Here is a 20503-nt window from a genome sequence, read left to right on the forward strand (position 1 = left end):
AGCGATCACCCCGATAAGTCTAGTACCCATCTGATGCTATACATAATTATTACAACATTATCAACTATATTCCCAGTGCTGTACTTTACATCCTGTGACTATTTTTATAACTGGCAATTTATACTTCTTAATCTCTTCACCTTTCTCACCCATACCCCTTCCCATCTGGAAACCATCAGTTTGTTCTCTATGAGTTTATGTTTCGTTTGTTCCTTTATTTTATTTTCTAGATTCTACATGTAAGTGAAATCATGTGGTAGTTGTCTTTGACTTATTTCAATAAGTAAATATCTTCTGTGTTTACGCTGTTGCAAATTGAGATTTCATTCTTTATTATGGCTAATATAGTCTATTGCATGTGTGTGCCACTTTATTCTTTCATCTATCGGTGGTCTTAGGTTGCTTCCATATCTTGGATATTGTAAATAATGCTGCAGTGAACATAGTAGTGCATATATCTTTTGGAACTAATGCTTTGAATTTCTTCAGATAAATATCCAGAAGTGGAATTGCTGGGTCATATGATGGTTCTATTCTTAAAGTTTTGAGAAACCTCCGTACTGTTTTTCACAGTGGCTGCACCAATTTATAATAACACCAACAGTGCACAAGGGGTTCCCTTTCCTCCACATCTTCTCTAACACTCGTTTGTTTGTTTATTGGTGATAGCTATTTTGACAGGTGTGAGGCGGTATCTCCTGTGGTTTTGATTTGCATTTCCCTCATTAGTAATGTTGAACATTTTTTCACATGTCTATTGGCCACCTGTACATCCTCTTTAGAGAAATGTCTATTCAGGTCCTCTGCACATTTTTTAGTCAGATTTTTTTTTTTAGTATTAACTTTTATGAGTTCCTTATATATTTTGGATATTAACCCCTTACAGGATGTATCATTGGCAAATATCTTCTCATTCAGTAGGTTGTCTTTTTATTTTGTTGATGGTTTCCTTTGTTGTGCAAAGACTTTTTGGTTTAATGTAGTCTTCTGTGTTCATTTTGTTTGTTTCCTTTGCCCAGGGAGATATAAAAATATTACCAAAAAAAATATTACTAAGGGCAGAGTCAAAGAGTTTACTGCCTATGTTTTCTTCTAGGAGTTTTAAGGTTTTGGATCTTACATTTAAGTCTTTAATCAGTTTTGAGTTTATTTTTGTATGTTGTGTAAGAAAGTATATCAGTTTTATTTTTTTACATATATCTGTTGTTTTCCCAACACCATTTATTAAAGAGACTGTCTTTCCCTAGTGTATATTCTTGCTTCCTCTGTCGTTCACTAATTAACTATATAGGCATGGGTTTATTTCTGGGCTCTATTCTGTTCCATTGATCTATGTGGCTGATTTTATGCCAATACTATGATGTTTTGATTCCTATAGCCTTGTGGTATAGTTTGACATCAAGTAGTGTGATACCTCCAACTTTGTTCTTTCTCAAGATTGCTTTGGCTATTTGGAGTCTTTCGTGGTTCCATGTAAATTTTATGATTATTTGTTCTAGTTTTGTGAAAAATGCCATTGGTATTTTGATGGGGATTGTACTGAATCTGTAAATTTGGGTACTATGGAAGTTTTAACGATATTGATTCACAATATATCCTTTCATTTATTTGTAACATCTTAATTTTCTTTCTTCAATGTCTTAAGTTTTCTGAGTACAGGCTTTTTACCTCTTTGGTTACATTTATTCCTAGGTATTTTATTGTTTTGATGCAATTATAGATGGTTGTTTTCTCTTTCTGATATTTCATTACTGGTGTATAAAAATGCAACCAACTTCTGAATATTAATTTTGTATTCTACTACTTTACTGAATTCCTTTTTTCTAATAGTTTTTTTGTGAGATCTTTAGGGTTCTCTGTATATAGCATCACATCTCTGCAAATAATGATAGTTTCACTTTCTTTTATTTCTTTTTCTTGTCTAATTGCTGTGGCTAGGACTTCTAATACTTGGTTGAATAATAATGGTGAAAGTAGACACTGTTGTTTTTTTGATTCTTTTTAAATCCATTTTCTGATATTTAGTACTGAACATTTATTTTTATAAGCAGATATTACAATATGCTTTTATTTATTTTTTATGGTATATTCTTGATCTTAAAGAAAAAGTTTTTGCCTTTTCACTGTTGAATATAATGTTAGCTGTGGGTTTATCATATATGGCCTTTATTATGTTGAGGTATGTTATCCCTATCACCACTTTGCTAAGAGTTGTTTTTAATCATAAATGGATGTTGGATTTTGCCAAATACTTTTTCTACATCTATTGGTATGATCATATGATTTTTATCATTCATTTTACATGCTGTCACATTGATTTGCGGATACTGAATGAACCTTGCATCCCAGGAATAAATCCCATTTGATCGTGATGTGTGATCTTTTTAATGTATTGCTGAATTTGGTTTTTTGATTTTGTTGATGATTTTTGCATCTACGTTCATCAGGATATTGGCCTATCATTTTTTCTTGGTAGGGTCTTTGGTTTTTGTATCAGGGTAATAGTAGCCTTATAAAATAAGTTTGGGAGTCCTCTCTGCTCTTCAATTTTTTGAAATAGTTTGATCAGAGTAGGCATTAATTCTTCTTTAAATGTTTGGCATAATTCATTTGTGCAGCCATCTAGGACTTTTGTTGAGAATTTTTTGATTACTCCTTTGATTTTGTTAGTAGTTATCGATCTGTTCAGATTTTACATTTCCTCCTAATTCAGTCTTGGAAGCTTGTATGTTTCTAGGAATTTATCCATTTCTTTCAGGTTGTCCAGTTTGTTGGCATATAATTGTTCATTGTATTTTTTTTTATTATCCTTTGTATTTCTGTGGTGTCATTCGTCACTTCTCTTTCATTTCTGATTTTTATTTGGGTCCTCTTTTTCTTTATCAATATTGTTTACCTTTTCATAGAACCAGCTCTTGGTTTCATTGACCTTTTCCATTGCTTTTTAAAGACTATTTTGTTGATTTCCACTGTCATCTTGATTATTTCCATTCTTCTACTCACTTTGGGCTTGGTTTGTTCTTTTTCTAGTTTCTTTAGTTGTAAGGTTAGAGTGTTTATTCAGGATTTTTCCTGTGTCTAGGGATGCCTATATTGCTATGAATTTCCCTCTTAGAATCGCTGGCTGTGTTTCATAGATTTGAGGCCATTGTGTTTTCATTTTCATTTGTCTCGAAGTACCTTTTGATTTCTTTCTTGATCTCAGTGTTAACCCACCCATTCATGGTTTAGTAGCATGTTGTTTAGCCTCCATGTTTGTGTGTTTTTCAGTTTTCTTTGTGCAGTTAATTTCTAGTTTCATACAATTGTTATCGGAGAAGATGCTTGATATGATTTCAGTCTTATTAAATTTATTAAGACTTGTATTATGGCCTAACATGTGGTCTGTCCTGGAAAATATTCCATATGCAGTTGGAAAAATGCATATTCTGCTTTGGGGTGAAATGTTCTATAAAAATATCAATTAAATTTATCTGCTCTAATGTGTCATGCAAGACCACTATTTCTTGTTGATTTTCTGTGTGATCTTTCCATTGATGTTAATGGGGTGTTAAAGTGTACTATTGTGACTGTGTTACTGTTGCTCTCTCCCTTTTTGTCTGTCAATATTTGCTTTGTATATTCAGGTACTCCTACATTGGGTGTGTAGATGTTTACAAAAGTTAATATTTTCTTCTTGGTTTGACCCCTTTATCATTATGAAATGCTCATCTTTGTCTCTTGAAGTCTATTTTGTCTAATATAAGTATAGCTATCCCAGCTTTTTTTGTTTCCATTTGCATGAAATATCTTTTCCTTCCCTTTACTTTCAGTCTCTGTGTCTTTCAGTCTGAAGTGGGTCTCTCGTAGGCAGCATGTCTTATATTTTATCCATTCAGCTACCCTGTATCTTTTGATTGGAGCATTTAGTTCATTTACATTTAAAGTAATTATTGATAGGTATGTAGTCATTGCCATTTTATTATTTGCACTTTCTATGTATATTTTTCTCAGAGAAGTTCCTTTAACATTTCCTATAATACTATTGGTGTAATGAACCCCTTTAGCTTTTTCTTGTCTGGAAAGCTCTTTATCTCTCCTTTGATTCTAAATGGTGGCCTTGCTGAGTAGAGTAATATTGGTTGTAGGTCTTTTCATCAATTTGAATATTTCTTGCCAGTCCCTTCTGGCCTACAAAGTTTACCTTGAGAAAGCAGCTGACAGTCTTATGGGAGCTACCTTGTATGTAACTAACTGCTTTTTTTCTTGCCACTCTTAAGATTCTCTTTGTCTTTAACCTTTGACATTTTATTTGCATGTGTCTTGGTATGGGCCTCTTTGAATTCATCTTGTTTTGGGACTCTTATTTGCTTCCTTGACTTATATGTCTATTTCCTTTGCTAGGTTAGGGAAGTTTTCAGTCCTTATTTCTTCACATAAGTTTTCAATCCCTTGCTCCATCTCTTTTCTTTCTGGTATCCCTATGATGCAGATGTTGTTACTCTTGATGTTGTCCCAGAGGTCTCTTAAACTATCCTCATTTTGTAAATTCTTTTTTTCTCTTTGCTTTTCTGATTTTCCACTACCTTATATACCAGATTACTGAGTTGATCCTTTTCTTCATCTAATGTAGTCTTCATTTCATTTATTATAGTCTTCATTCTGACTGGTTCTTTTTATTTGTTTGTTTTCTTTCTCCTTTTTTATGTTTTCTATCTCTTTGTTGAAGTTTTCGCTGTGTTCATTTGTCCTTCCCCTGAGTAGTCATTGAGCATTCTTAGAGCCAGCATTTTGAACTCTCTACCTGGTAGATTGCTTGCCTCCGTTTTGTTTAGCATGTTTTGTTTTGTTTTGTTTTTGAGTTTTGTCGCGTTCTCTCATTTGGGACGTTTCTTTGTCTCCTCATTTGTCTTACAGATCTACTACATCACCCAATCTTGCAGAGTAGCCTTATGTAGTAGCTGTCCTGTGGAGCCTCTTGGTGCAGTCTCCCTATTCAACTAGTTGGGTGCTCCAGGGGTGTGTTCCTTATGTGGATTGTGTATACCCTCCTGTTACAGTTGAGCCTTGATTACTGTTGTCACATTAGTGGGTGGGGTTGACTTTCAGGCTGAGTAGTTGTGAGGGCTGGCCATGACTCTAGTAGATGAGCTTTTGTGTGAGGGCTGACCCCATAAAGCAGAAGTCTCTTTCGTCAGGCTATGGGTGCCAGCCAAGTTGTGGAGCCTGTTAGGTGGTGCTCTGGTGTGGTCTGAAGCTAGCCACCAGGTGTGTTGAATATGAGGCCTCTTGGGAGGGGCTCTGGTGAAGGGTAAGGTCAGCCACTACTGTGCCTGGCTTGGGCATGCCTAGTAGGAGCTACAAAGTGATCTGCAGTTGGTTGCTGCTTGTTCTGGGCTTGAAGGCACTTGATACAGGCCGCCACTAGTTCCAGGCTTGGAACTCTTTGCTACACACCATGATATGAGCTGAGGCCAGCTGCAACTTGTACCAGGCTTGTGGCTGCTTAATTGAAGCTATATTTCAGGCTGGCCAAGACTGACCACTGCTTATGCCAGGCTTGGGGCCACCTGATGGGAGTCACAATTCAAGTTGAAACCGGTTGCCATTTGTGGCAGTCTTGGGGCCACTTAGCAAGAGGGTACAGGACATATTGAGGCCAGCTGCTGCTTGTCTGAGGTTTGTGGAACTTTGAGAGATTTTAGGAAAGTCTGCAGTGTGAGCCAAGGCAGGCTGCTTGTGTGGAAAAGCCACTGGAAGAGGTTCAGGCCCGGTTCATGAGTTGTGTGAGTTCTCTGGGAATCACCAGGGCGGTGCAAACAGTATTAGCCAAGTTAATGGAGAGCACAAATTTGGCACCTGCCAGCACTTCTGTTTCCCAAGAGAACTGCCCTGACCTCTACTCCTCCAGCTATCGCCTTGAAGCTAGTCAACTCAGTTCCTCCCGGTATGTCCCTGGCATTGTTAGAGCTGCTGCCCCTGCACTAGAGACCATAGAGAGCGGGTGAGTCCACATGTGAACCCCTCAAAACCAGTATCTGGGTCTCCAGCAGCCCCACATCTCACTGAGAGGCAGTCCCTGCTGGTTTCTACAGCCAAGTATGATGGGAATTCCTCTTCCTGGCACTGCTGACTTGGGCTGGGAAGCCCAATGTGGGCCTGGCACCCTTCACTCCTCTGGTGAGACCTCAATGGCCAAGATATCCCTCCTGATATCTTGGGTGTGGGATCAGCCCATTTTGCATCTCCACCCCTACTACCAGGTCTCCACATGGCTTCTTGCTTAGTCTTAGTTATAGGAATTCTGTCCAGCTTGTCTTCAAATGGTTCTTAATGATGTTTGTTCTTTAATTTAGTTGTAATTTTGAGATGGTCATGGGAGGAGGTGAGCATAGTGTTTACCTACTTCACTGTCTTGACCATCCTCTTTTTTTAACAGCTCATAAAATTAAAAGTATCCGTTGAACTTCTAGACTTTAACTCATAGTGGGTACACACTCATTTAGTAGCAAATGTTTGAACACTGACTACAGTGTGTAAACACATATAGTAGAAACTGTGCTAGGGGCTGGGAACATGATGATAGAAACAAGACAAACACTGCTTGTCCTAAAAGAGCTTTTATTCTTATGGGAGATGCCAATAATTGCAAGTGTTAAGAAATGCAAATAAAGAGCTAAAGTATAAATGTGGCACTTGTGGTGAAGGGGGTAGATAACCAGACTATATAAAGTAACATTTAAGTTGAGACCTCAGGGATCAGATGGGAGCAGAGGCACTTGTAGAATATGTAACTCCAAGGCAAGTTCTGTGGGTGAGCCCAGAAAGTTTGTAATGTGTTCCGTGTGGTTCTAGAGTCTGATGAATGAGGGAGAGCGTTGAATGGGATGTTGTAAAGTGTACTGCAGATGTCAGATCATGCCTGTTCTTGTAGCCATAATGAGGAGCTTAATTTTATTAAACACAGTGAAAAGCCATTGAATGATTTTAAACCATGACTTAATCCAATTTGTGTTTTGAAATCCCTTTTACTGCTGGTAAGATTTTCCTTTGGTTGTAAAGTACTTTAGATTTAATATATAAAATATGAAAAACTGATTTCTTAGCCTTAAATACTTATGTCCTTGAGCCATTTGCCAGAGAAGAGTTCTTGCCTCAAGAATCCACCCATAAAAATCAGTTTACATCGTTGATATCTGAAACTGGAGTTATAAAAACAAAATGATTTATATATACAAATGTTCAGTTAATGTTAGAGGGTAGTCTTGAAACATTTAAGTCTGAAATCCTTTCACCCGCTGAAATCAGATTACCTTTACTCACTGCTATGACTGTTGGCATATCTGAAAAATGATAGTCTGACAGTTTTCTGTGCACAATTTTCACAGGACTTTGTCTTTTCCTGTATCATTTTCTAAAATGGCCTTTTATTGTCCATACTACATTAAAAAGCAGTAGTAGGGTTTTTCTTTTCATAGGAAATGCTTTCTCTGTTACATTTTTTTCTTGTGAACTAAAAAAAGATCCCTACCTTTAAGAAGCTTGCATTCCAGTGGGAAGAGGCAGGTGCCAAATAATATACATAATTAGTATCGTTATTATACTGTTAATACAATTAGTAACTTAGAGAGTGGTACTGCTTTGAAATAAAAGCAGAACAGTTAATGCAGTGTTAAGGAGGCTGCAGTTTTTAATAGGATGGTCAGGCTAACATCACTGAGAAGTTATGATTTGAGCAAAAACTGCCAACCTTGTACAGATACTGGACAGGGAGAGCATGCCAGTGCATGGTAGAAGGGACAGCCGGTGCAAATAAGGCCACACAACACCAGAGGGGACCAGGCCTGTTCTAGGAACAGTGAAGAGGCATGCATGTCCAGAGAAGAGGAATGGAGTTCCTCGACATTCTAGGAACGTTTTTCTCCTCAGTCAGCTTTAAGGAGTTCATCAGCTGAAACAAATGAATAATTAGGTAAAGAAGTTCCATATAACATGCAGACTCCTGTCTTAACTTGAATTAGGTAATTTCAGGTAACACAGGAATTTCTAAAATCCATGCCATACAGCAGCTAAATAAATAAAAATCTCTTGTTTCTATAATAAATAAAAAAATATATATATCGGGTCACATGCTTAGAGACCTAACATTTAGTAAAAACTCAAAATTTTACCATTCCAACTTATAGGTCTCCACGTTAAAAGCTCAAAAGGTTTTTTTTTTTTTTTTTTCCTAATTTTTTTTTTTTTTATAGCAGAGGGTGGCCAAGGTCCCACATGCACTTGTCTCTAAGTGGAGCAGTGATGAGATAAATTGGGTTTAGTTGGGGGGAAACTGCCCTTTAAGAGCAGGTTTTATTACTGCCCTCATTTCTTTCAGGGTCAGTAGCTCTGTTAATGTTTTTATGTGGTGATCTGTATCTTCTGCTCTTTGACTCAGTGAAATTTTGCATGTGTTTCTTAAGTTTCTAATCTAAATCACGCACACTGTTTTTATAAGGTCCTATTCAATGACTGATATAGTAGAAGATTGCCAAAGTCATGTGCATATCAAGTGTACTATGTTAGTAGATATTTTCAGTATCATCTTTATGATGCACAGAACTCTTTGTAAAGAATCAGCCCCAGTAAGATCACTAGAGTGATTCCAGCGAACCTTGCTCCTAATTGATCTTTTCCCATGTTGTTTTTGAATTTTATTTTTCATGGAGTATCCTTTTGTAGTTTCTTAAACTTCTTTCTCTTCAATTCCTTTTCTAATTCATCATGGTTGTTTCCTATTGGAGTCCTAGCTGTGAATTGCTATTCATTACTTCTAATGTTTCCCATGAAGTAGAAGCTGAGGTAAGATTACTCAGAAAAATGCTGAGACGCATGGGTCTTTGACTTTCTGAAGCAAAACATTCTACTTTGATCTCACAGTAAAAAAGAAAATAGTGTGAGTTCACATAACTGCCAAGTTAGAAGGGCCCTTGAAAAATTTGCCAGGACTTTTCCCTTCGTCTTATATTTAGTACTATATATGAGTCACCTCAAAATTAAGTAGTTTACCTTCTCTCTTTAAAAGGAAATCCAGTTCTTTTGCCATTTCAGTGGGAAGGTCAAGAGCTTTTAGCATTTAGTAGACATTTAATAGCTGTCGAATGACAAAATTAAAAATGAATTACACCAAATAAAAGCAAGCTTATCCTTAAACCTGTCTCTATTAGATATTCTGATAACTGAGTTTGAAACATAATTAAGAACATAAGATGGGTGTCTATTCAATTATTTTGTGTCTTTTATATCTTTAAGAAGTTGTGCACTTGAACACTAACTTGAAATTAATGAATAAACTGGACTCGTGTGATTTATTTTTGTTTATCTTAATGTTGCAGAACATTTATTTTCCTCTTAGTTAACTCTAAGAATAATTGTAAAACAAGTCTCTCTACTTTGTATCTTATATTTTGTCTTTGATTTTGCTCTTAATGAGATTTGGATTACATGGCCACAGTGTGGGACCTGCTATGTTTCACCTGGTATTGACAGTGACTTTGCTTAATCGCTGTTAACATTCAGCTATACTTGGGTTTTTAATCATAACATTTGTCAAGCTTCATGTTGTTAAAATATACTTTTTTTCCTAATAGTCAACTCAGTACTGTTCAAGTAAGAAATCCTCAAGAAATCGAAAAAGGGTGGAAATTAGGTGGGATATTCTTACTAAAGTCATCTCTTCTTTAAGACTTATCAAATTTCACCTCATAAAGAGCTCCTCTATAATGATGACATTTTTCTGGGGTCGCCCAGACTTGGATGAATCTGCATTTTTACACAGCATATTGTGTGTATTCTGTTGGCATGAAAAGCAAGCAGTTGAGGGTAATGCCATGTGTAATTCACACTGTCTTAATAGGAGGAATTTGATTTTTAAAGATTCACTAGAACATAAAATCTTGGCCTTGAAGATTTCTTTAATCTCATTTTTAGTGATGAAATTATATGATTGTACTACTTGATATGATCATATATATATATATATATACATATATACACACATACATATATTTTAGCATTTTTGAATTTACTTTCTTAGCAATATGTGTCATTGTTTTCAGGATATACCTTCTCAGAAGCTTCACAGGAGGGAAAGCAGTGACAAAGAAGGAAGTTCTCATTCTTTGCACGGTAAAAATCATCAACTTTCATCACCAACTTCTAATTCAAATCAGATTTTAATTTAGATGTTTTATTATTCCTTCTCCAAACAGTTTTGTTTGCTATACATGATGTCTTATGTTGATTTTATAATTGAAAGTAACAAGTATAAGCCACATCTGAGCTCTTGAGCCTTAGATACCAATGTAGTTTATTTTGGAACTTGAGTTAAAAAGGCTTTCTAGAATTTGGGGTTATACCTCTCAGTCCTTACCTCTCTGAGGTCATTCTCACATTGTTCTTGTATGGGTCATTGTTTGCTGTTAAAATGCCAAGAATAAGTGGTATCGATCTGGCATTTTATCTGTGACTACATTAAAGCAAATTTTCAGGAAGCGAATGTGATACAGATCTTACCTGACAGAAGGTAGAGGGTGTCAGGCACTTAAAATTTAAAGATGAAAGTGAGAGCAGACTAAGTTACCCAGAAGTGGAGGAAGTACTTCAAGACTGCAGTACACAGAGGAATCAGACCCTCACATGTTGAGATGTAATTCCTGCCTTATCAGTTCCATCTCTTTGTGCACATTAGAAGGAAGAAAATGGAAAAAATGTTTTATACACTGATAGGAAAGGCTGCAGTCTACATTGTAGAATTGAATTCATCAACTACCCGAGTAAAATATTTACTTCGTTACTGATCAATGAGCTTGTTGGATGCTCTTTTGTAGTACCTTATACTGGGTATCCTTTTCTCCCTCCATTTCCCCGTAGTTGCTAAAAACCAGATGTGTTGGAATTAGTCCAAAAGCCACAATTAGAAGTGTTTGATTTCTTCCAAGTCAGAGGATGACTATCTTTTTCTCTTAAAAATGAAGTTAACCCTTTTCTATGTTTATGCTACAGAAATAAGCCAGTCTTCATTCCAATCACTGTTTTATTTTTTTAAGTAGAAGTTGTGGGAGAGCTTTTAGAGCAAGAAATGTACCACCTTCTTAAACTATTCGTTTTTACCTTTGACTTCCAGGCAAAAATGCCATCATTAGAATTTTTCTCTCTTGTTGATTTATTCCAAAATCTACCCATATACCAAAGTGAATTATTCTGCATTCCTCCTGGTCTGTCAGTTGTTTGAGCCGAAGACTACACACTAGAAGTGGGGAGAGATACATAGGTCAGCATGAGGAACTCAGGGTGAGAGACCTCACTCTGATGCTTAGATGGAAAAAGGCGTCATATTTTGACATTTTTGCTTAGCACCAAGATGCCACGAAAGCGAAAGCTGTTGGGGTTCTTTCATTGTTTTGAAACTACAAGTCCTCCAGTTAGTGCAAACTGATTTCATTCATAGAACCAGTCCCTTTTCTCTTGTCCTTTTTTCATGTTTCTTAATGGATTTTTCCTACAATACTTGCCTCGATTTTTCTCTTTCCCATCCATCAGATACATTCTATTTCCTGCCAAGCTGATAGATTTCAAAGTATAAGTGTCCTATCTTATGTGAAAGCTTAGGCCTTAAAAATTTTGTTAATGAGATTGTTGTTACTTTTCTCAGCATTTAATAAGTATCTGATTTATTTTGTTGAACTCTATTGCCCTTGAAGGATTTCTCAATGGCTTAGCAGTAATTGGAGTAATGAAGACATTGCCACAGATAATTGCCTTTGTTTTCTTTGTGGCAAAAAGCTTTTTCCACTTTTGCTATACATAGCATGTCCCTCTAAAATGAAAACTCAGATAGTGATCATATAAAGAGATTAATGTGTCAACTAGTTGATGCATATTTGGAATTCTATAAAAGATTTTCACAGTTAGCTTGGAAACTCTTTAGCAGTAACTGCATATTGGTTAGGATAAAATGCTAGAACAGATTTTTTTTTTTTTTTGAAGCAGTAGTCTAGAAGGAATAAAATATGGTTTATGCTTAGGTGCCACCAGAGTATACATGTGACCTATATCATGAGACATCCTTTAGACTGAAGAAAAGATGTTATTTTCTTAGAAAACAGGATGATTGTATGATCAGATATAATGTGGGATATGGAATTACATCTCATTTATTTTCTAAATAAGAGGACCCAAAACATTCCAGTAACAACTTGTCAAGAGCTGTTGTTCGTATTTAATTCTCTTAGATTATGTAGATGAAGTGGACTTTCAGAACAATTGACTCTGTAAAGAAAAAAATCAAATATCTTAGAATTCACAAGTAGACACCCAAGAATTGACCACCTGTCAGCAAAACTGACTTTGCATATTTTCCAGGAGAAATGATAGGACCCACCTAGGGTTCTGGTTGATTAGTGGTGGTGGTAGGTAGGAGCACATAGTCCATGTCCCCAGAAAAGGTTGCTTATTTCAGTTTCTGATGTCATGATTGCATCAGCAAAATGCCTGGTCATATAGCCGCTATTAAGCATTACACAGAATTATTTCCAGTAAATCTGCTCTCTGGAGTGTAGCAGCTTCCTTTTTTTGGTAGTTTTGGGCTACAAATTAAAAACAAAAAGCTGAGAAGCTAATCCTTGAAGAATGTTTCTAGGTGGTAATAGTGCGATTAAGAACATGGACTTTGGGAGCAGACCACACCACATTGGTTTGAATTCTGACACCCAGCCTTTCTGGGCCTCAGTTTTCTCATCTCTAAAATAGGGTGATGTAAGTACTCCAGAAGGTTACGGAGATTACATGAGTTAATATTTATAAATAGTGCCCGACATATGGTAAGCACTATATGAGTCTGTTAAATAACACTGGTTTAGTAGCTGAATCGAACATTTAATTCTGAAGATGTCTGTCTTCAAAACTTAATAAACATTCAATTACTTCTCTGTATACTTTATTTTCATCTCAATACACAGTAGATTTTACATGGGTGTAATTTGTTTAGATAATGGGTTTCTAGAACCATATTTAAGGAAAAAGCATAAGCATGTGTACACTTTTCATTTTGTCCTTTTAAAAAATATCCCCAAACTGATAGATTGCCCTGTGTAGAACCACTCTTCTACCACAACTTCTCCAATCTAGACCATAGACTTAGTAGGAAATTATTTCACATAAATTAAAACTTGGTAGAAATATTTTAATGGTGATTAACTCCTGACTATTGGTATTAGCAAACCTGGGGAGCTGTTAGACTGTAGTAAGTAATGTGTACACTTAACAGATGACATATGGTATGTCTACAGTGTATCCTATATTTAGCAAAAAAGTTGGTTGGGAGTGTTTGATTTCATTTAGGTGTTTCTTATTTGTGTCATGAATCATAAGAATCCCCTGAAGATTCTGGAGGTTCTAGTTCTGGAAACATATACTGTCTTTTAAATTAATTGACTGTTTTTAAAAATATACTTTTAACAAGCATCTTATGCTTGTTAAGGCAAGATTTACTGAGTTAAGGAATTCAACTGTCTTCTCTGAGCTCCAGATTTCTCACCAGCAGAATCAAAGGTTTGTCTAGAAGGACAGTTTACATCCTAACTCACTTCTGTGAGTTTGTGATTCCAATATTCCTAATGATTATGGTATTAAAGAAGAACTCCATTATGTGTGATGGAATATGGGATAAGGAATTACCCTTCTATTTCCCAGAAAAATAAATCAGCAAACTTTAAAAAGTGTTTTAATAAAGAAAAAAAGCTTTCTGATAAAATAGTAAACTTCAAATAATTATTAGTAATTTCATTCTTTCTAAGTATTGAGAATGAAAGATAATAAAACACTGAAAACTCTGGTAATACATATTGTCTTCTTTATTGTGTTTGCATATGTATATATACTATTTGAAATATTGCTATTTTAGAATTAATGGTCTGTAGATTTAGCAGGTTTACTAAAATTTCGAGCAAGTAAAACTTCTCTCTATAGCTTTCATTCTAATGCAGAATAATATTTTTACTTTTGCTAGTTATCTCATCGCCTGAACATAATTGGTCATTTTTCCTGGTTCTTTGCTTAATACCCTTCCCATTTCTCACTCTTTGTTTAGCTAGAGAGACATGTCTCACTGCCTATGAGGACACAGTTGTCCAGGGACAAAGAATGTCTTAACAATCAGCAAATGAATATTAATTGTTCTTGACCCAGTGATTTTTTTTTTTTAGCTGATAGTAAATAGATAATTTGCGGGCTATTAGCACACTTATCTGTGGATTGTTTTGTCCACTGCGTCTTCCTTAAGCCTGTCTCAGGGAAATAACAGGTATTTCTTAGGCTTCACAGAATGATGGCCACTAATTGATATGAGATGACATTGTTTTTCTTTATTTTGTTTTGTTTTTTGTTTTCATTTTTGGTGGGGTGTAGGATGGTGGAAGGGAGACAGCCTATGGGAACAGAAGCAAGGCAGCAGTATGAAGCACCAAAGTCATAATTTTGAGGTTACTTTCTTTTAGATGAATTTAATGCCTTAAGTTTGGGTCGCGCATTAATTAATGGATTTCTGTTAAGCTGGGGATACCTTTATACACCTTTAAGATGTACAGCTTCATCTACAGCTGTGCCACCCTGAACAAGCCCGATCTCGTCTGATCTCGGAAGCTAAGCAGGGTTGGGCCTGGTTAGTACTTGGATGGGAGACCACCTAGGAAGACCAGGTGCTGTAGGCATAAAAAATAAAAAATAAGAGATTGTAAACTGTCAAGGTCCTTGCAACCTGTGAGGTCAACCAAGGATTGACCTAAAAAAAATTTTAAAAAATAAAAAATAAGATGTACAGCTTAATTAAAACTGTTTAATGTGTGGCGCTATTTTGAATGATACACTTTACAGATCTAATTGTGGTCCATGGTGTTTAATCTATTTTAGAAACTGGATGGCTTCTACAGGGAGCCAGGCCTCTGATATAGACAAGATTTTTGGATTCTTCAATGATGGCGCACCCCCCACCAAAAAGCCCAGGTAAACAGGGGAAGGGAGTCTAAGGAGCATAGTACAGTACCATTAATGGTAAATGACAAACTTGCCCCTTACATCCCAGTTGTTTTCACTAATTAAAATGGACCTTTATATAAAAATTAAATCATTTCTTTTTTTGGATTTATTTTTTCTTTTTTATCAAGGTCACAAATGTATGTAATTTTACAAATCAGTACTTCAAGGTTCATAATCCCTCCCTCCTCAGAGACTTTTCATTTTCAACTTTTTTTTATGTTTCTCTAATATTTACATCCATATTTTTAAATGCAGTATGTGTACTGGTATATTTTAGTGTTTTGGTTTTATCTATTTCCAATTATGGAAGTTAAAGATTAAGCTTGTTCTCATGGATCCTCCCCCAACACATATCATACATACTTACCACAGCTCCCCAAGTGTGTTTTAGATCACATTTTTTATTAAATCAGTTTTTAATATTTACATTATATGATAAATAGTACTCATAGATGAGACTAATGTGTTATTACATTTCTTTTCTTGTCCATTTTTCCCTCCAAGTTATTTAAGATTGTCTCATTTTTTTGCTGTTGTTGTTCACTTTGTTTTTTGTGTACCTATCAATTTATCTTTAAACTCTGTGACAGAAGAGTCAGCCTCCTAGATGTGCTGACACAGATCACTGACTTACCTAGTCACATTTGTTTCATGGATTCTTCCTCTGGACTGTGCTTCACTCTGGACAAGTTGCTCTCTGGCTGCTACATTGCTGATTTTACTGTTTTCCTTTTCCATTTCCCTAAGAATTCTTTTTACGTCTCTCTTGTGTTGGATCCTGTTTCCTGGATTTCCTGTCTTCTTTTCTGGTATTCTCCTTCATTTTGCTGAAGAATGTCACATTAACTTCCTCAGTAAGGATGCATAGGAGAAAAGTTTTTGGAGACATTTGAAAATATCTTTATCATACGGTTGCATTTATTTGATGATTTGGCTGAGTATAGGACTTGGGATATGTAGTTGTTTTCTTTACTGTTATGAAGTCAGTGCTCATTCTCTGCTAATGTCTAAGTGTTCCTGCCAAAATAGCCACTCTCTTTTGATTCCCAGTCCTTTGTATTACAAGACCTCTTACTTTTTCTCATTAGAAGGTTGTAAGGATGGTTATTTTATTCCCAGTAACCTGAAATTTCACAGTGATGTATCTTCATATGAATCTAGATATCGGGTGGTCTTTCAAGTTGGCTACTAATAATTTCATTTTAGAGAAATTTTCTTGTTACTTATCTGAATTTTCTTTACAGTTTTTCTCTATTCTGTCTTTATGGAACTCAGTATTCAAATGTTGGACTTTCTGGATTAAGTTTCTAATTTTCTATCAACTTGTGTTTTTATAATTCTGCTTTCTCAGAGATTTTTTTTCAGTTTTACCTTCCAGCCTTGCGAATTTTTTAATTTCAGTTATATTTTTAATTTTTAAGAAATATTTTCGTTTGCCCATTCCTTTTTTATAGCATCCATTCACGTTTCATTGATACCTTTTTTAAAAAACCTATACGTAGATGTCATTGTTTTCTTTCAGTTTTTTTTTCCTTTTGTCTCTTATTTCCTCCAGGTTTCAGTCTATCTGGTACTTTTGTTAATCTCTCATGTTGGGGGCTTTGCCCAAATGTAAGGTGGTCCTTATTTGTCTGCTCATATTTAAGAAAAAACCCTGAAAAGCCAATTGGAGAATCTGTGTGCATAAGGAGCTTGGTTACTTATGGCCTTCACTGTGGATCTCAAACATGGGACAGGTTGTACATCTGAGGAACTGCCACCTGTCAGCAGCTGGGCATCTTTTCTCGCATGCTGGCCATTTTTGCCAAATTGGAATCCTCCCATCTCCTTATTGGGTTGGGGGATGGGGTTCAGATATAAGCTTGACTGCAAGTGTGCGGGAGTCGTCTGGGGGAAGGGGCCAAGGGAGAGTCTTATATTTTATATACAGACTTTTACTTACTCCCCTTCCTGAGCTGTGTACAATGTTCTCAAATTGAGAATCCTCTGGTTTAACCGTTCTGGAAGGCAAGCCTCCAGTCTTAAGAGTTCTCAGAGCTTAGTATAAGCTTGCAGTGAATTTGACTGTTTGGGGCCTACCTTCCCCTCCACCTTCTGATGTACCTGCTCTTTATAATTTCTTGTTTCTTTTTTTTTTTCTTTACGCCTACAGCACCTGCTATTCCTAGGTAGTCTCCCATCCAAGTACTAACCAGGCCCGACCCTGCTTAGCTTCTGAGATCAGATGAGATAGGGCATGTTCAGGGTGGCATGGCTGTAGACTACAATTTCTAAAACTGTGTTGACCTCTGTTGTGTGCTATCATCTTTTCCTATTCTACTTTATGAATTCTAAATTTATACTTTATGCCTTCTAAAAAAAAAATTAGTAGTTTTAGGAAGAACCAGAATGAAACACAACTGTAAATTTTTCCTTTTTTAATGGAAATCTTAAATTAGGTCAAATCTATAATTATGAGATAAAAAATTCACATAGTACAGCACAATCAAGTGAAGAGTAAAAATCCTTTTTCTCCCCAATCCTCAGACTTAACCACTATTTATGTTTTTTGTGAATCTTAGAAATTTGGGGGGTTTACATTTGTTTATGTTTCACTATCTCAATTCCCTTGAACTGAAACTAATTTTTCACTTGCTACTAATATCTATTGGTCTTTTCCTGTAGACTAAACTTTTGAGATTAGGAACTCCATTTTGTTCATAAATATATCACTAATGTCTGCTGTAGTATCTGGTACTTGATACATTTTTTCATCTGTGTTGAATGACTGAATGTAGGAATTGGAAGTAGGGAAGGCAGTTCTCAAGGTGGTTTTCCGAATGCCAAGTTTCCCAAGGCTGTAAGCACTGTTTGCCCTTAGGGTATGCCAAAATGCTGATCCTGTGTTTCTTCATTTTATGATTTGGGTAAAGGGTTGAGAAAGGCAATTTTGCATGGGAAAATGTGCCATCAGCAAAAATTAAATAATTTCAAACAGATTTTATTATAGTCTCCAGAATAAAGTGGAGTGAGGAACCGAAACACAAAAACTTGTGCTCCTGCTATCTCACGTAGGAGCTTTGGCACAGAACTCTGTGTTTATCCTGGTAAGAAAGGAACGTTTTTCACTTTCTGTCATATCTGTTGAATGTTTTCTTTTTCTTTTTTTGAGTTTGTGAGGCTCCTGTGTTTTTAGAATTCTGTTGGCCACTTTTTGTTTCTTTTTGGTCTGAGGATATCTAGAACAAACCGAAGGCAGACGTGTTCCCATGTTTGACTGTCTCATGCTCAATTTTAGTCACGCTCAACTTTATCTTAATAATTACCAAGTTGGGGCTAACTTCCCTCCCCCGCCCCTCCTAGAATGTGAAACACATTTTAGGTCAAAGTTGGGGCATTGTAAAGGTACAAAAATGAGTTTCTTTAACAGGTTTAACCTGCTAGTTCTGTAAACTTAGGAAACAAGTTAAATTTGACTTTTTTTTTCCAATTAGAGTTGAAGTTTAGCATTTTATATTAGTTTTAGGTGTACAGCAAAATGGTTAGACATTCATATAATTTATGAAGCGATCCCTTGGATTAGTCTAGTACCCACCTGGCACCATACAGAGCCATTACAATACTATTGACTATATTCCCAATGCTTTACTTTACATCCCTGTGGTTGTTTTGTAACTATCTGTTTGTACTTCTTAATCCCTTCACCTTTCTCGCCCAGCCTCCCAGCCCCACCCCCATCTGGCAACCACCAGTTTGTTCTCTGTATCTTTGAGTCTGTTTCTGTTTTGTTCGGCTTTTCGTTGTTGTTGTTCTTTAGATTCCACTTGTAAGTGAAGTCATATGGAGTTTGTCTTTCTCTGTCTGACATATTTCGCTTAGCATAATACCCTCTAGGTCCATCATGTTGTTGCAAATGGCAAGATTTCTTTCTTTCTTTCTTTTTTTTTCAATAGCTGAGTAATATTCCATTGTATATATCTGCCACATTTTTATACAGTCATCTATTTATGAGCTCTTAGGTTGGGCTTACATTTTTTATTGGCCATTTTTCATCTCCTGTTTGTTTCTCAACAATAGCAATTTAATTTGTACGGGGTTCTGTTTTCTCAGGAATTCAAATCAAACATGTTCTTTGAAATTTAATGTCGATTTAAAATTTAACAGCAAAATCCATCTGAGCTATAGTATAATTGGACCTTTTTATAATATTAGTGGGTTTTCTTAAATTGAGAGGACTGGGAAGGAGAAAAATCTAATTTTAAGATTGCTTGTTAGGATTCTGGAAATAGGTTTACTACTTCGTTTTTCAGCAAGCACTGGCATGATATTCTGGTCTTTTTGCTTAAGCTGCTTTGGAGAGGTGTCACAAACTGGCATTTGTCATCTTTGCAGCTATAAAAGTTATAGCTGAACACCATGGTTTTAGACAGTCTTTTCATGTGCCTTATATCCGTTGGATGTTCTCCATTCTCTCATTTGTTGGACTTTTTCAGGAAGCTGCTTCCGAGCTTAAAAAGTAAGAAGCCGCGGGAACTCGTGCTGGTGATTGGAACAGGCATTAGTGCTGCAGTTGCACCTCAGGTTCCAGCCCTGAAATCCTGGAAGGGGTTAATTCAAGCCTTACTGGATGCTGCCATTGATTTTGATCTTCTGGAAGATGAGGAGAGCAAAAAATTTCAGAAGTGTCTCCATGAGGACAAGAATCTTGTCCATGTTGCCCATGACCTTATCCAGAAACTCTCTCCTGTGAGTACTCTGCCATTTGAAATTTCCTAAAAACATTACATGCACAGTGAATAGTAATCTTGTAGGTTTGCATCACATTTGCCTCTTCCATAAAATGTCTGTTTATGGACCTATTTAGGGTAGTTACCTTGACACCATTTCAGTGTGTGTGTGTGTGTGTGTGTGTGTGTGTGTGTGTGTGTGTGTGTGTGTGATGATGATGATGATGATGATGATAAGGCCTTTATGTGTACAAAAATGAAACTACTGTTGCACTATAGCTGTATTTTGAATTACTTTTTTCTGTACTCACTACTATAAAAGCTGTGTTCATTAGCATTCGTGCCTTTTAGAAAACCTCAAAAAGATAACAGATAATTCTTATCATTTTATGGATGAAGCAACACAAGTTTTCAAAGTTCCTTTTAAAGTCAGTCACTCAAAATATAAGGAATTTTGTCTTGCTTTGTTGAATTGAGTTGGATACCAGTTTCCGAATAGCTAAAGGGCTTCCTTGTCTTGTTTTGCCTTAAAAATGTCTTAAAAGTTAGGATTTACTTAAGAAACTTTTGGGAATAATAGAGTAACCAAAGCATGTTTTAAATCTTAATAAGTCAAATGCACCTGAAAATATATATCTATAACTCTTATTCCTTAAAAGTTCATTATAAGTATTATTCTCCTCTGCCCTGGATCTATAGCCTGTAGGAAAGAAGTGTCATTAAAAGTTAGCCTAAAAGACAGGTAT

General features: G+C 36.0%; 1 protein-coding gene, 1 non-coding gene and 1 pseudogene across 7 annotated transcripts in view; 2 read left to right on the plus strand and 1 right to left on the minus strand.

Moving 5' to 3' along the window:
- FAM118B (family with sequence similarity 118 member B) overlaps positions 1 to 20503 on the plus strand; it is a 46614-nt gene that overhangs the window by 9849 nt on the left and 16262 nt on the right. For 5 of the 6 annotated variants that reach the window (XM_036221939.1, XM_036221936.1, XM_036221935.1 and 2 more), the window contains 3 exons: positions 10077 to 10146; positions 14926 to 15018; positions 19524 to 19776. In XM_036221939.1, the coding sequence (XP_036077832.1) occupies positions 14933 to 15018; positions 19524 to 19776 (339 nt within the window). In that variant the 5' untranslated portion in view covers positions 10077 to 10146; positions 14926 to 14932. Of the gene's footprint in view, positions 1 to 10076; positions 10147 to 14925; positions 15019 to 18937; positions 19777 to 20503 lie in introns of those variants that run through there. The other variant, XM_016139119.2, reaches the window with a different exon arrangement.
- Positions 14608 to 14726, plus strand: LOC118603444. Its single transcript, XR_004951213.1, has one exon. It is a non-coding gene; the product is annotated as a 5S ribosomal RNA (ribosomal RNA).
- Positions 17195 to 17313, minus strand: LOC118603345 (annotated as a pseudogene).

The sequence above is a fragment of the Rousettus aegyptiacus genome, unplaced genomic scaffold (assembly GCF_014176215.1).
Source record: "Rousettus aegyptiacus isolate mRouAeg1 unplaced genomic scaffold, mRouAeg1.p scaffold_m13_p_5, whole genome shotgun sequence".
NCBI lineage: Eukaryota > Metazoa > Chordata > Mammalia > Chiroptera > Pteropodidae > Rousettus > Rousettus aegyptiacus.